This window comes from Hylobates moloch, unplaced genomic scaffold (assembly GCF_009828535.3).
Source record: "Hylobates moloch isolate HMO894 unplaced genomic scaffold, HMol_V3 SCAFFOLD_11, whole genome shotgun sequence".
Lineage (NCBI taxonomy): Eukaryota > Metazoa > Chordata > Mammalia > Primates > Hylobatidae > Hylobates > Hylobates moloch.
Window position 1 is genome coordinate 3,687,496 of NW_026652286.1, and position 12,617 is coordinate 3,700,112.

The 12,617-nt window shown below is 53.3% G+C and overlaps 1 protein-coding gene across 3 annotated transcripts in view; it reads right to left on the minus strand.

Moving 5' to 3' along the window:
- The window catches only part of CD82 (CD82 molecule), a 54,125-nt gene that overhangs the window by 23,442 nt on the left and 18,066 nt on the right, over nt 1-12,617 (minus strand). For all 3 annotated transcript variants that reach the window (XM_032166194.2, XM_032166195.2, XM_032166193.2), the window contains exons 2-3: nt 9,506-9,587; nt 2,382-2,464 (exon numbers count right to left, since the gene is read on the minus strand). In XM_032166194.2, the coding sequence (XP_032022085.1) occupies nt 2,382-2,444 (63 nt within the window). In that variant the 5' untranslated portion in view covers nt 2,445-2,464; nt 9,506-9,587. The remainder of the gene's footprint in view (nt 1-2,381; nt 2,465-9,505; nt 9,588-12,617) is intronic.

A 12,617-nucleotide genomic window follows, 5' to 3' on the forward strand; every position in this document is an offset into this window, starting at 1 on the left:
ACCCCTCCCAATGTGCCTAAAACAAAGAGGCTGACCGGGTCTGTGCCTGGGGAGGTGCACTCTGCCTCCACCGGCTGCCCCTGCTGCCAGGATCCCCCTCTCCAAAGCCGCACCCAGAACCCCAGGAAGCCTTTGCTGACCTCCATGACCAGGCCAAGAGCCTCATCTGCTTTCCGAAGAGCCTATCTGTTCCTAGTACCCCCAACAACTGCAATTTTTCATGCATTTGAGTAGTTATTTGATGGAAGCCCACTGCTCCCTAGGACACAAGCTCCGGAAGTATAGCAATCAGGGCTCTTCCGCCCTGAACATCTGAAGATACTGAGGTGTCAGATACACATTTGTTGAGGAGTAAACAAGCCTGTTCTGCCTCCTCCAGCCCTCCTCTTTCACTCTCACCCTCCTGTCATACAAGCTGCCCCTCCTCCCTCCAGCATCCTGATGGGTCATCCTAGGCCCCAGTACACAGACAGTTAACACCTGACTCCTGCCAGCCCCTGGAGGAGCCAAAAGGAGGCCAAGCCCTGGCCAGAGAGCAGCTTTTCCAGTCCCTGGTTCCATAGGGCAGCCTGCAAGCAGGACGGAAAGGGACACCCTGGCTGAAACCACCAACTCCACTCCCTTTCTCTACGAGGGTCTCCCCAACCCCCACTGCATGAAGGAAAGTTTCTTTATCCCTGAAACCCAAGCTCTGTGACATCCTAGGCAAGAGCCCAGGCCCCTCTCTCTAGTCCCTAAAGCCCCCAGGGACAGAGCGACAGCACCCACGCACCCCCTCCCCCAAGTCCTGGCCCATTGGCCTTTATGCTGGGTCTCGGCCCAGACACCGAGTGCTTGCCAGGAAAAGCTTGGCTTTGCCTGCACGGGCAGCTGCTTCCCAAAGTCCTAGGGCAGCCAGGAGAGACCTGACCACCAAGCTGGGGAAGCCCAAGCCCAGCCTGGGGTGGGTTCCAGGCCCGGCTGCCATGAGCAGAGGCCAGAGCCATCGTGGGGCCTCACAGGGTCCTCCAGGAGGGAGCTGGGGCTGGGGCCAGGTTGGACAAAAAGCAAGGCAGGCAGTGCCAGGGCTTCCTGTGTGTGTGTGTGTGTGTGTGCACACTTGTGTGCGGGTGCCAGGAACACACGTGTACATGTCTGTGCATTGGGTTAAAGCTATGAAGGGGGAATTTAAAAAAAAATTTTTTTTTTGTAGAGAAACAGGGTCTTGCTATGTTGTCCAAGCTGGTCTAGAACTCCTGGACTCAAACAATCCTCCTGCCTTGGCCTCCCGAAGCCCTGGGATTACCGGCGAGACCTACCACGTCCAGCCTGAAGGGGAATTTAGAATGATTCTTGTTTATTTCCCAAACTTCCCATAAACTATGTAACTTGTAATGTAAACCCCCCGCTCCCCAAACAAGTAATTAATATCTACCATAGAAAATCGGGAAAATACAGAGATGCATAAAGAATAAAATCAAAATTCCCAAGGATCCCAACATTAACATTGACGTATTTCCTTCTCCTCTCAAAAATACTCACTTTTTTATGAATATGTACATTTGAAACTTTGGATCATAAGAAACATCCTACTGTACAACCTGATTTTTTTTTTAACACTATAGGGTAAACCATCAACACAGAGAAGCCAGCGCCCCCAACACTGCTCTGAGGCTATGAAGTCCTCTCCAGGGCACTGGCCCCCCACACAACACACCCTCACTCACACACACCCCACCATCCCAGCAACTCCAAGGCAAGAGGCAGCCCATGCCAGGCCAGAGAGGAAAACCGAGGCCCCAGGAAATCCAGCAGTCAATGTCCACGGAGCTCACATCTGGATGGCCCATCTGCTGGGGTGGGTCTGGGGAAGGAGGTATGTGCCCTTCGCTGGCCCCAAGCCTGGCGCCCTCTTGCTCACCCTATGAGAGCTCAGGGAGACACCTGCCCACGACAGGGACACGGGTGTGATAGGGGCAACTGGGACCTGGAACTGTCACAGGTCAATTCTTCATACGGGCAGGGTGGGGGCCAGGACAGGACTAGAGAGATGCTAAGAGGCTTCTTCTAGCTGCTCCTGCTGTTGAGTTAGGGGGATGTCCAGGGGCTCTCCTCTCCCTCCCCATACCCCCCTCCAGCCCTGGCCAGCCCAGGCTTTGGGTGCTCTAGGAGAGGGGAAGGCCGGGTCAGGAATCCAGTGCTTGGTCAAAGGACCAGCTGGGAATGGCGGGGAATCTCCTTGCCACCCCCACTAGGTTCCACTGGAGATGGTTTGTCCTCAGTCCCCACCCACCAAATCCCCCCAATCCCTGGCCCGGTTGGCTCTGGAAAGGCTCAGGCTGGGATGCCCCTGGGAGGAGAATCTTTTCGGAGGCGGTCAGGGTGGCAGGGGACATACTTACAAAGAAGATCAAGTTGAAGAGGAAGAGAAAGTATTTGGTGACTTTGATACAGGCTGAGCCCATCCTGCCAGTCCTGGAGCTTCCTGGGGGAAGAGAGAAGTCAGGCAGGCCAGTGAGGTGATCAGCTCAGTCTGCCCTTGCAGCAACCCCAGGAGGTGGACTAACCCTGTCCCTGCCTTACAGGATGCAGAGGCCCAGAGAGGTTAGACAACTAGCCCAAAGCCACACAGCTAGGAAATGAGGTCTCACAAGCAGTCTCGTGTGCCAGGTACTTGATGCTTGGCAGTTAGGATCTGGATCAGCCACTGCACTGGGGCTGGGGCTGGTGGGAGCAAAATGACAGAGGGAGACCCTCATCCCTCACCTCCATGACCCAGGCTCTGGAACTTGCACAGATGGACTCTGTTTGAAGTCAGGGGGCCAGGAAGTTAGTGATCCATTGACAGAGACCCAGAGGTGAGACCTGTGCTTGGTAGTTCCACAGACTACCTGTAGGACTAGGGGCTGGGAGTTGTGGGGTCTGCCAAGGTGAGAAGGGGAATTTGGCTTCTCAGAAAATAGGCTGAATGTCCCGGCTTCTTATTGCAAAAGGAATAAACATGTATTGTAGAACACCTAACAAATACAGAAAAACAAAACCAAGCAGAATGTATCTCACCCCAGAGATTAAAAACTGTCATAATTTTAGTAGCTATAATTCGTGTGTGTGTGTGTGTGTGTGTGTGTGTGTGACAAATGGTTCTAAACAAAATTGGGCTCATTCTGTATAGTGTTTTATAGCCTGTTTCTTCATTCCACAATCTTCACTCTCTATATGTTGATAAAATGCTCTTCATAGTTTCACATGTTGCATAGGATTCCATCCTATTAGTACTTATTAACATTTGGGGGCTCACAGAGTCCCCCCAAAAATTCAGGTGTTGTTAGCATTTTGTGATGCTAATAATTTCTGGGAGTTCATGGACCTCTGAAACCCATTCAGGAACCCCAGTGGCCCCAGGTTAAAGTCTCAGATGTGGCCATCCCATAAAAGCATTTAACTGATACTCTAAGATCGGACACACAGGTTGTTTCCAAGTTTTCACAGTCTCCCCGATGACACAAGTTGTGCTTCTGAAATGACACAAACCATGCTTGGGCATGCTGTGCCCCCTCCACTCCAAAAGACCCCAGGCAAGGGGAGGGCCCCGGGAGGAAGAGGGAAGCTGGAAGCTGACTGTTCTCACCCTGACTCAGAGGCCAGAAAATCCAGGAGTGCCAACCGCCAGCCTTCAGACCCTTTGGGGCAAAGGGAGCCAGCACCGCCGGGCAGCTGGGGCCTGGACAGCTGGCCTGGGACAGCTGCATGGGCAGAGCTGGGCTAGGGGGGTGGAGGGGACGGCACCAGGCCCACTTGTGTTTCCCTGCCTTATGGAGGGGGAAGGGCAGGCCACAGAGCAAAGGGGAAGGAAAGCCGGAGACCTGGGCTTCACTCCTTCTTCCTCCAGCACCACTTGAAAGTTTTCAATTTCCCTGGCTACACGCAGGTTCCCTCCTCTTTTCCGGACATGCTAATAATCAACAATCTTCCATCCTCCTTGTCAAGTGGGAGCTCAGCTTCCACTTCGCACACCTCCGGTGATGGGGAAGGTGGCTAATGAGGAGGGGTCATGACCTCCCAAGGGGTCCAGTCCAGTTTTCTTTCCTCTAACAGCTTTGTTAGAGGAAGTTTTCTTTAAGTGCCTTTCTAAAGGGCAGATTTGGGAGGTATAACATGAAGCAAAGCTGCCCAAGTTAGGAAAAAGCTGCCTGGGTGGTAGTGAGCTTCCCATCACAAGCGGCATGGAAGCAAAGTCTAAAAAATACTCATGGGGGATTTAAGTGCTACACAGGGAGATTAGACTAAACGGTTCTTCCAGTCTAGGGGGCTCCAAGGCCTGGGTCTGAGAATTGCAGAGATGGCAGTGACTCGGGAGCCAGGGCAGTGCAGCCTGGGCAGCTCCCCAGACCTAGAGAGGAGAAAACATGACTTCCCCGTGCCCAGGAAGCCAGAGATCTTCAATGCCCCAAACCCTGTCCTGGCCTAGGAAGGCCTCCTGGGGGTCTGCACTACATCAAGGCTAGCTATTGTTTTTCCTGTCTCTCTCCACCCAGCACAGAGCCTGACATACCACAGGCACTTCACAGACTTCAGGAACTAAACAGCAAGAGAAGAGAGATTCTCTCCCAAAGCCAGGCGGCATCTGTTCTTCTTTCCTACCATGGATCTGCTGTGTTTCAGCCTGACCAAGTCTCCTCCCAGTAAACAATACGGGGCATGCCCCAAGAGACCAACCCAGGTTCAGCGCCCAAGCAGCAGTAGCTAGGCCACCCCTTCACCAGAAGAACATCCACTAACTGCAGTCCGCCAACTATGCGTCTCGGCAACGGGGCCATTTGCATACTTGTGAAATTGGAGAAGTGTGGAAAGAGTTCTTTGGCAACCCTGAGTCAGATCCATGGTGGTGCAGTTTCAGAAAGTCCGGGAAAGGGGTTACTACACTTTCCAGCTCACACGTCCTCTGCTCAGCCTTGCGCCGGGGGGCATTCAGCGAAGGGCAGCTTTTAGAAAAGAATAAGTATAAGCCGGGCACCGGTGTCTCATGCCTGTAATCCCAGCACTCTGGGAGGCCGAGGCTGGCAGAAGACCTGAGGTCAGGAGTTCAAGACCAGCCTGGCCAACGTGGTGAAACCCCGTCTCTACTAAAAATACAAAATTAGCCAGGCGTGGGGGTGGGTGCCTGTAATCCCAGCTACTGGGGAGGCTGAGGCACAAGAATCGCTTGAACCCAGGAGGCGGAGGTTGTAGTGAGCTGAGATTGCGCCACTGCACTCCAGCCTGGGCAACAGAGCGAGACTCTGTCTCAAAAAATAGAAACAAAAATAAGAGTAAGTATGACGTCTGTAAGGAGAAGGAGTGGCCGCCAGGGAATAGCAACTACAAGTGGCCATTTTCAGACGTCATCCCCCATCATCCTCACAACCAGCCCAGGAAGTGAGTATTCCTATCCCTGGCAGACCAGAGGCTCAGATAGGTTCAGTAACTTGCCCAAGTCACACAGCTCATAAGTGGCAGTGGTTTTCAGAGCCCAAGATCTTTCTTCTGTGAAGTGGTCCCTCCTGGACAGTAGCCAGGATTATAAAGGGATCTTTGGGGATGGCTGAGTTTCCTTTGCCCAGTTAGGTGTGAGGACAAAAGGACTGCTCAGAGGAGCTCTGCTCAGAGGGCAAGGAGGAGGCTGGGAAACCTTGTCGCCAAGGCAGATGTGGCTGGGCTGGTATTCCCATGATATTCCAGACCCTGGGCAAGCTTGGCTGGTCCCTTGGTCACGCACACAAATTGCATCAGGCACTGGGCTAAGCTCTTCAGCCCTCTACGAGCAAACGGAGGCGCAGAGGGGAGAAGAAGCCTGCCCAAGGTCACAAGTAGGAGGACCGGCAATGGCAAGGATAGGGCCCAGGCCGCCCGGCCCCTTACACCACCCATGGGCTCCATCCCACACAGGAGGCAGCTGGGTGGGTCCAGACGCTGAAATGAGAGCCAGGCAGCCCAGTCAAATGGGACAGACCCAGAGGTACCTGGACATCACCCGAGGGAGGAGCAGGTGCTGATAACTGGAACCTGGGATGGGCGGCTCCCAGGCACACTGGCCAAGATCCAGAAGACAAAGTCTTCCTGCCCTGCAAGTGCAGGTGCTTCTGCCTCAAAGTGACAGGGAGCAGAGGGTGAAGAACGTTCTCTACACTCAGCAGGAGATGGGCAATCCCACACAGGCAAGGGAGTCAGCTCAGCCTGAGGCGGGGACACACCCAGGTCACCCACGATGGGCTGTGGCCTCAACTTCAAGGAATCCACAACCACCACCAAGCTCCAAGGAGCCCCCGAGGTTGAATTCAGAGGGCCAAGGGTTATGCCCGGCTCTGCCCTCCCATACTGAGAGCTGAGCCTCAGTCTGCTATCCATGAGACAGAAATAAGGGTTGGTAAACTGCAGCCTGCAGACCAAATCCAGCCCCCTGCCTGTTTTTTATACAGCTTCTGAGCTAAGAACAGAGTTCATCTTTTTTTTTGGAGAGAGAATCTCCCTCTGTTGCCTAGGCTGGAGGGCAGTGGCGCAATCTCGGCTCACTGCAAGCTCTGCCTCCCGGGTTCACACCATTCTCCTGCCTCAGCCTCCCAAGTAGCTGGGACTACAGGTGCCCGCCACTACGCCCGGCTAATTTTGTTTTTGTATTTTTAGTAGAGACGGGGTTTCACTGTGTTAGCCAGGATGGTCTCGATCTCCTGACTTCGTGATCCGCCTGCCTCGGCCTCCCAAAGTGCTGGGATTACAGACGTGAGCCACTGTGCCCGGCGCAGATTTCATATTTTTAAATAGTTAAAAATATTCTTTAATGCATGAAAATTACATGGAATCTAAATTTCTGCACACAGCCATGCCTACTGGTCTATCTAGCTCTTTACAGAAAAAGCCTGCCGGCCCCTGGTGTGAAGGATCACACGGTGGTGCACCCACAAGTGTCTGTAAGAGGCAGCAACAGTCGCCAGGCGCGGTGGCTCACGCCTGTAATCCCAGCACTTTGGGAGGCCGAGGCAGGCAGATCACGAGGTCAGGAGATTGAGACCATCCTGACTAACACGGTGAAACCCTGTCTCTACTAAAAATACAAAAAATTAGCCAGGCATGGTGACGGGCACCTGTAGTCCCAGCTACTTGGGACGCTGAGGCAGGAGAATGGTGTAAACCCAGGAGGTGGAACTTGCAGTGAGCCGAGATCACGCCACTGCACTCCAGCCTGGGCGACAGAGCGAGACTCCGTCTCAAAAAACACAAAACAAAGAGGCAGCAAGGGTCAGGACTACCCTTAGCACGGGAACTTTGGAGAAAGAAAACAGCCAGCTGGGTGGCAGGAATCGATTGTGACTTAGAGAGAGAAGACGCAGGATCCCTGAACAAGGGTTCAAATCCTGGCTTTGCCAATGTGTGGCCACAGAGGAGGGACTTCCTGGGCCTCATTCATCTCCTTGGGGAGTGGAACTCCCAACTGGACTCCCGTCCTGAAGAGGGAGTGAGGTCAGCGCCTGGTACAGTCAGGACTCGATGACCCGGAGCTGGGGCTGGTGTCTGTATTATCATCATCATCAGTTGGCTCAGTACTTGCAGAAGAAGCAAGGGATGAGGATTTAATTTACAGATGGCCTTAAGCCAATGTTAGGCTTTCTTGTGTATACTTTTGGTAAACATTGGAGAGTCTGCCCAAGCTTTCCTGTGTTAAAAACACTGACAACTCAAGGGAATGAGATGCAAGCACATCTTATGGGAAACTTCCAGAACAGTCACAGAGAGCTGTGAGCAGCAGGATGGAGGGACTGATCTTTGTTATGGTGGTGGCTGTTGTTTTGAGGCACTCTTGCTCTTGCTGTGTCACCCAGGCTGGAGTGCAGTGGCACGATCTTGGCTCCTGGCAACCTCCGTCTCCTAGGGTCAAGTGATTCTCCTCCTTCAGCCTCCAGAGTCGCTGGGATTACAGGCGTGTGCCATCATGCCCGGCTAACTTTTGTGTATTAGTAGAGACAGGGTTTTGCCGTGTTGGCCAGGCTGGTCTTGAACTCTTGACCTCAGGTGATACACCTGCCTAGGCCTCCCAAAGTGCTGGGATTATAGGCGTGAGCCACCGTTCCTGGTGAGGTGCTGATCTTATGTTATACTTGACACCAGGTAAATTGACCATTTCTGAGCAACTGCAATTTTAATTGACCAAATATATCATTTTATGCCAAATCAGTTTGTATAATAAAATTATTATATTAATATTTTGCCAACTTCTACTCATCATTTAACACTCACCTCTGAAATCACCTCACCTCCAGGAAACTTCCTACTCCAGCCACCTCTGTCATCACTACCACTGCCACCCAGACCCCCAAGACACATGTTGGTTAGGGGCACTCCCTCTCTCCTTCCTTCTAGTGGCACTGGAGACTAAAGCAGCTCCCTGAACAGGCTCTGGCATCCGGCTGCCTTGGATTTGAATGCAGTTCTAATGCCTCCTAGCTGTGTGACCTTGGACAAGTGACTTAACCTCTCTGAGCCTCACTTTACTCATCTGTGAAATGACAAAGATAAAACTTATTTTGCAGGCTGGGTGCTGTGGCTCAAGCCTGTAACCCCAGCACTTTGGGAGGTCGAGGCGGGCGGATCACAAGGTCAGGAGTTCGAGACCAGCCTGGCCAACATGGTGAAACCCCATCTCTATTAAAAATATAAAAATTAGCTGGGCATGGTGGCGGGTGCCTGCAGTCCCAGCTACTTGGGAGGCTGAGGAAGAGGAATCACTTGAACCCAGGAGGTGGAGGTGGCAGTGAGCCAAGATCGTACCACTGCACTCCAGCCTGGGTGACAGAGTGAGACTCCATCTAAAAAAAAAAAAAAAAAAAAGACAAAAAAAACCCCCCCAAAACCCTACTTTGCAGATTTGTCCAGACATTAAATTAGGGCAAAATGCCTGCCACATGGTCAGCTGTGGATAAACGGCAGTTCCTATAATGCATGCTGTGCAGTCACTTTCTACTTACCTGTCCATTTCCCCTGAGGACTGTGATACCTTGACGGGAAGACTGTTATTTACGAGAACAAGGCAGACTCCCAGCAAATGTTGCTGAATGAAAGACTGGGTGGATGCAGGCATGGATGGGTAAGTAGGTGGATGGATGGATGGACAGACAGATGGAGGGACTGCCACAAAGAACACCAGGGCTTTCACGTTCTCGGCCACCTGAAGGCAGTCTGAGACCCACTGCCCCTGAGTCCGCAGGGACGGTTCTCAGGCCTCTTCTGTCCTTGCCCGCAGGGCAGGTCGGGGGTGTGTCAGGTGCTCAACCCTGGGCCAGCTCTGAATGCCAGGACCTGCTGCCTACCCTCCCCAGGGACCAGCACTCCAAGACTCTGAATGCTGTAGGAGCCAGAGAAGGGGAAGAAGTGGTCCCTCCACCCACCAGGTGGCTCAGACTGAATACCTGAGGGCCATGCTCAGTCTCCACCTTCCTCGCCTCACAGCCCAAGTATGTCCCCTCCAACCCACCACTCCTCTCGGCCCAGGACTTACCTTCCACGAAACCAGTGTAGCTGGTCACAGGGCCCACTTCTGCCTGTGCCCACGTGTCGTCCACACAGCAACAGGGAGGACTCTGAAAAACACGACCCAGATCTCGTCACTCCTGTCTGTGACTCTCCAAAGGTAATGTGGCTGAAGACATATTCGCTATAAATCCAGGCTCCCTGTGTGGCCGGCAGGGCCCCGCCGGGGTTGCCACTCTTCTGTCCTCTTCCCCCCCACAGGCTCACGTGGCCCCTTTCCTGTTGTCCTGGTGTATCAGGCCCCAGGCCCTTATACCCACTGAGGGCCTTTGCAAAAGGGTTTCTCTGCCAGAATTACTCTTTTCCCATATTTTCCCACAGGCCTTGGCTCAGAAGGCTGACATCCCTCCTCCCAAAGGCCCTCCCTAAACACCCAATCTATTCAGAAGGCCTCAACTCCAGCTGCTCATTACAATCAACATAGGCCATGCCCAGGCCCCCTGCCCCAACCAAGCCTTCGGGATCTCTAGGGGTAGGGCTGGGCTCCCCAGGAGACTCAGATGAGCAGCCCGGGTTGACATCTGGGTTGTTACACGGCACCCTCGCTGCAGTTAGCCTATTTGTTCACTAGTGTGTCTGCATCCGCCACTAGAATATGGGCTCCTCAAGGGGAGGGGCTGCACCTGTGCCACGCACCCTGTGTCCCAGAGCCTAGAACAGTGCCTTGTGTATAAGAAGCTCTCAATGTATGTTTTTTGGAAGCAAGAGAGAAAAGGGAGGTCTAGAGAGATCAGGGAAGATTTCTTAGACCAGAATTGATCCTGCAGCTGGGGGTTTCTGATCCTTAGAATGATATCGCTGGATTGGGGTAGAGGTGGGTTGCTTCCTCCTAAGACAGGATTTTTAAAAATATATATATTTGTTGAGACAGGACCTCACTCTGCTCTGTCACCAAGGCTGGAGTGCAATGGTGTAAACACAGCTCACTGCAGCCTCAACCTCCTGGGCTTAAGTGATCCTCCTGCCTCAGCCTCCCATAGAGTTGGGACCACAGGTACACGCCACGATGCCTGGCTGATTTTTTTGTAGAAATGGGGTCTCACTTTATTGCCCAGACTTGTCTCAGATGCCTGGGGTCAAGCGAGGATTTTAATCTCCTTCGGGTCAGAAAAGCTGACGGAAGCTGTGAACTCTCCCTAGTAAGATGCACACAGATGGGCAGGCACATACTTCCTTCCAGTTTCAGGAGGTCACAGGCCCTGGAAAGCCTGCCTAGGGGCCAAGGTTTTTTCTGCCCCCATCTCCTAAATGCCCTAGAGTGGTGGTCCCCAGCCTTGGCTGCACACAGGAATTACCCTAGGAGTTCTGAAAGTTGTTGATGCTCGGCCCCCACTGCCAGAGACCCTGATGAGTTGTTCTGGGGTGCAGCCTGGACATCAGGGTTTCTTCAGTTCTCCAGGGGGTTCCAGTGTATTGAGACCCACTGCCATGGCTCCATCCCTCACACTGGCCAGTCTCTCTGCTCCTCAGTGGGGTGTAGGCAGGCCTGGGGTTTCTGGTGCAGCAGCGCCTGGCCAGGGAGAATCTGCCCGGCACTCTGGCATCTGAAAAAGTGTCACATGAAGCTCCCTGCACCATCTTCCAACCCGGACTGCCTCAAGGCTCCTTCCACTCCAGTCTGTTACCCTAGAACAGTATCACTGTGCGTGAGAAGACCTTTGAGATCACTGCATTTTTCAGAGGAGCCAGAGAGAGCAAGAGATGGCAGGTGGCACAGCAAGCTTGGGCTAAGCACGAAGTGGAGAACTTAAGATTCCCAGTCCGGAGCTCCGTTCTCTACCTGTGGCCCTGTCCCTGCACACTGGGGCTCCCACATGGGAGGGATAAGAGTTCTGGACTCGGAATCACAGAGCCGGCCCTTGGCTCCCATCCCTGGCTCTGCCGGGTATCTGCCACATGACCTTGGGAAACACTGCAGAGCTGCTCCCTTATCCACAGATGGGGATGCCAACCCCGCCCACCCACCTCAGGCGTGAAGGTGAATCGCCATCAGGCTAGTGCATAGTAGGGTGCAGTCTATGCTGGTGCCTGGTCCTCTCCTCCCACTCTCCCTGCCTGAAGATGCCACATCTGCCACACCTTGCCAGCTGTGTAGCCTTGGGTGATCACCTTATCACTGTGCCTCAGCTTTCCCACCTGTAAAGTGAACTTAATAATGGGTTGTGGTCAGGCTTAAAGAGTTTGTATCTATAAAGTGCCTGGCACCCAGTAAATGTCAGATAAATGTTACCAACTATGATGATGATGATGATGATCTGGAAAAGTTGTTGCTTTCCTGACCAACAGTCTGAAGCCCTCTGAGGCCTGATCCAGTCTCCAGCCACGTGCCCATCCTGGAGAGGCTCCGTGCCAGAAGATGACCACTGCTGCTCCTGGGCGAGGGGTTGGGGGAGAAGTAGGACCAGGCTGGGCCGCCTAAGGAAGGAGGAGCCTCTGCCTCTAGCCTCCAGGCTGTGCCACTGGGAACTGCCTGAGACTCAGAGGTCCAGCCAGTTTGGTGAGTTGGGCATCCGATCCCGTGGGAGCTCGGTCTGCCCAGTCAGGCAGAAAGTGGAGTGAGAAAGCCTGGCCGGGCTACTGTGCCCTGGATGCCAGCCCATCTGCAGGCACTCCACCTGCAAGCTGGTTCTCGGCCACCAGCTCTCTGGTCCTCTGGACTTTGTCCTGATCACCCATGGGAAGAGGCTGGGCACAGACGGCTGTGTTTGTTTTCATGTTTGACAGGTGCTGTGTTTCCTGAAATCCCCGCTGACACCAGGACCAGGGCCTGGCTTTTTGACCTCTCACTATCTTATTTTTCAATCTCTGGTCTTACTCTTATTGTTGATATTAACCCCCACCCACCAGAAAAAAAAAAATAGCTGCTACTCTGGGCGACAGGAGAAGAGTGAGCATAAGCAGGACGAGGGCCTCAGGTTTCCTTTAACACCTAGGGTTTGGCCCAGGCACGGTGGCTCACACCTGTAATCCCAGCACTTTGGGAGGCCGAGGCAGGCAGATCACCTGAGGTCAGGAGTTAGAGACCAGCCTGGGCAACATGGTGAAACTCCATCTCTACTAAAAATGCAAAAAATTAGCTG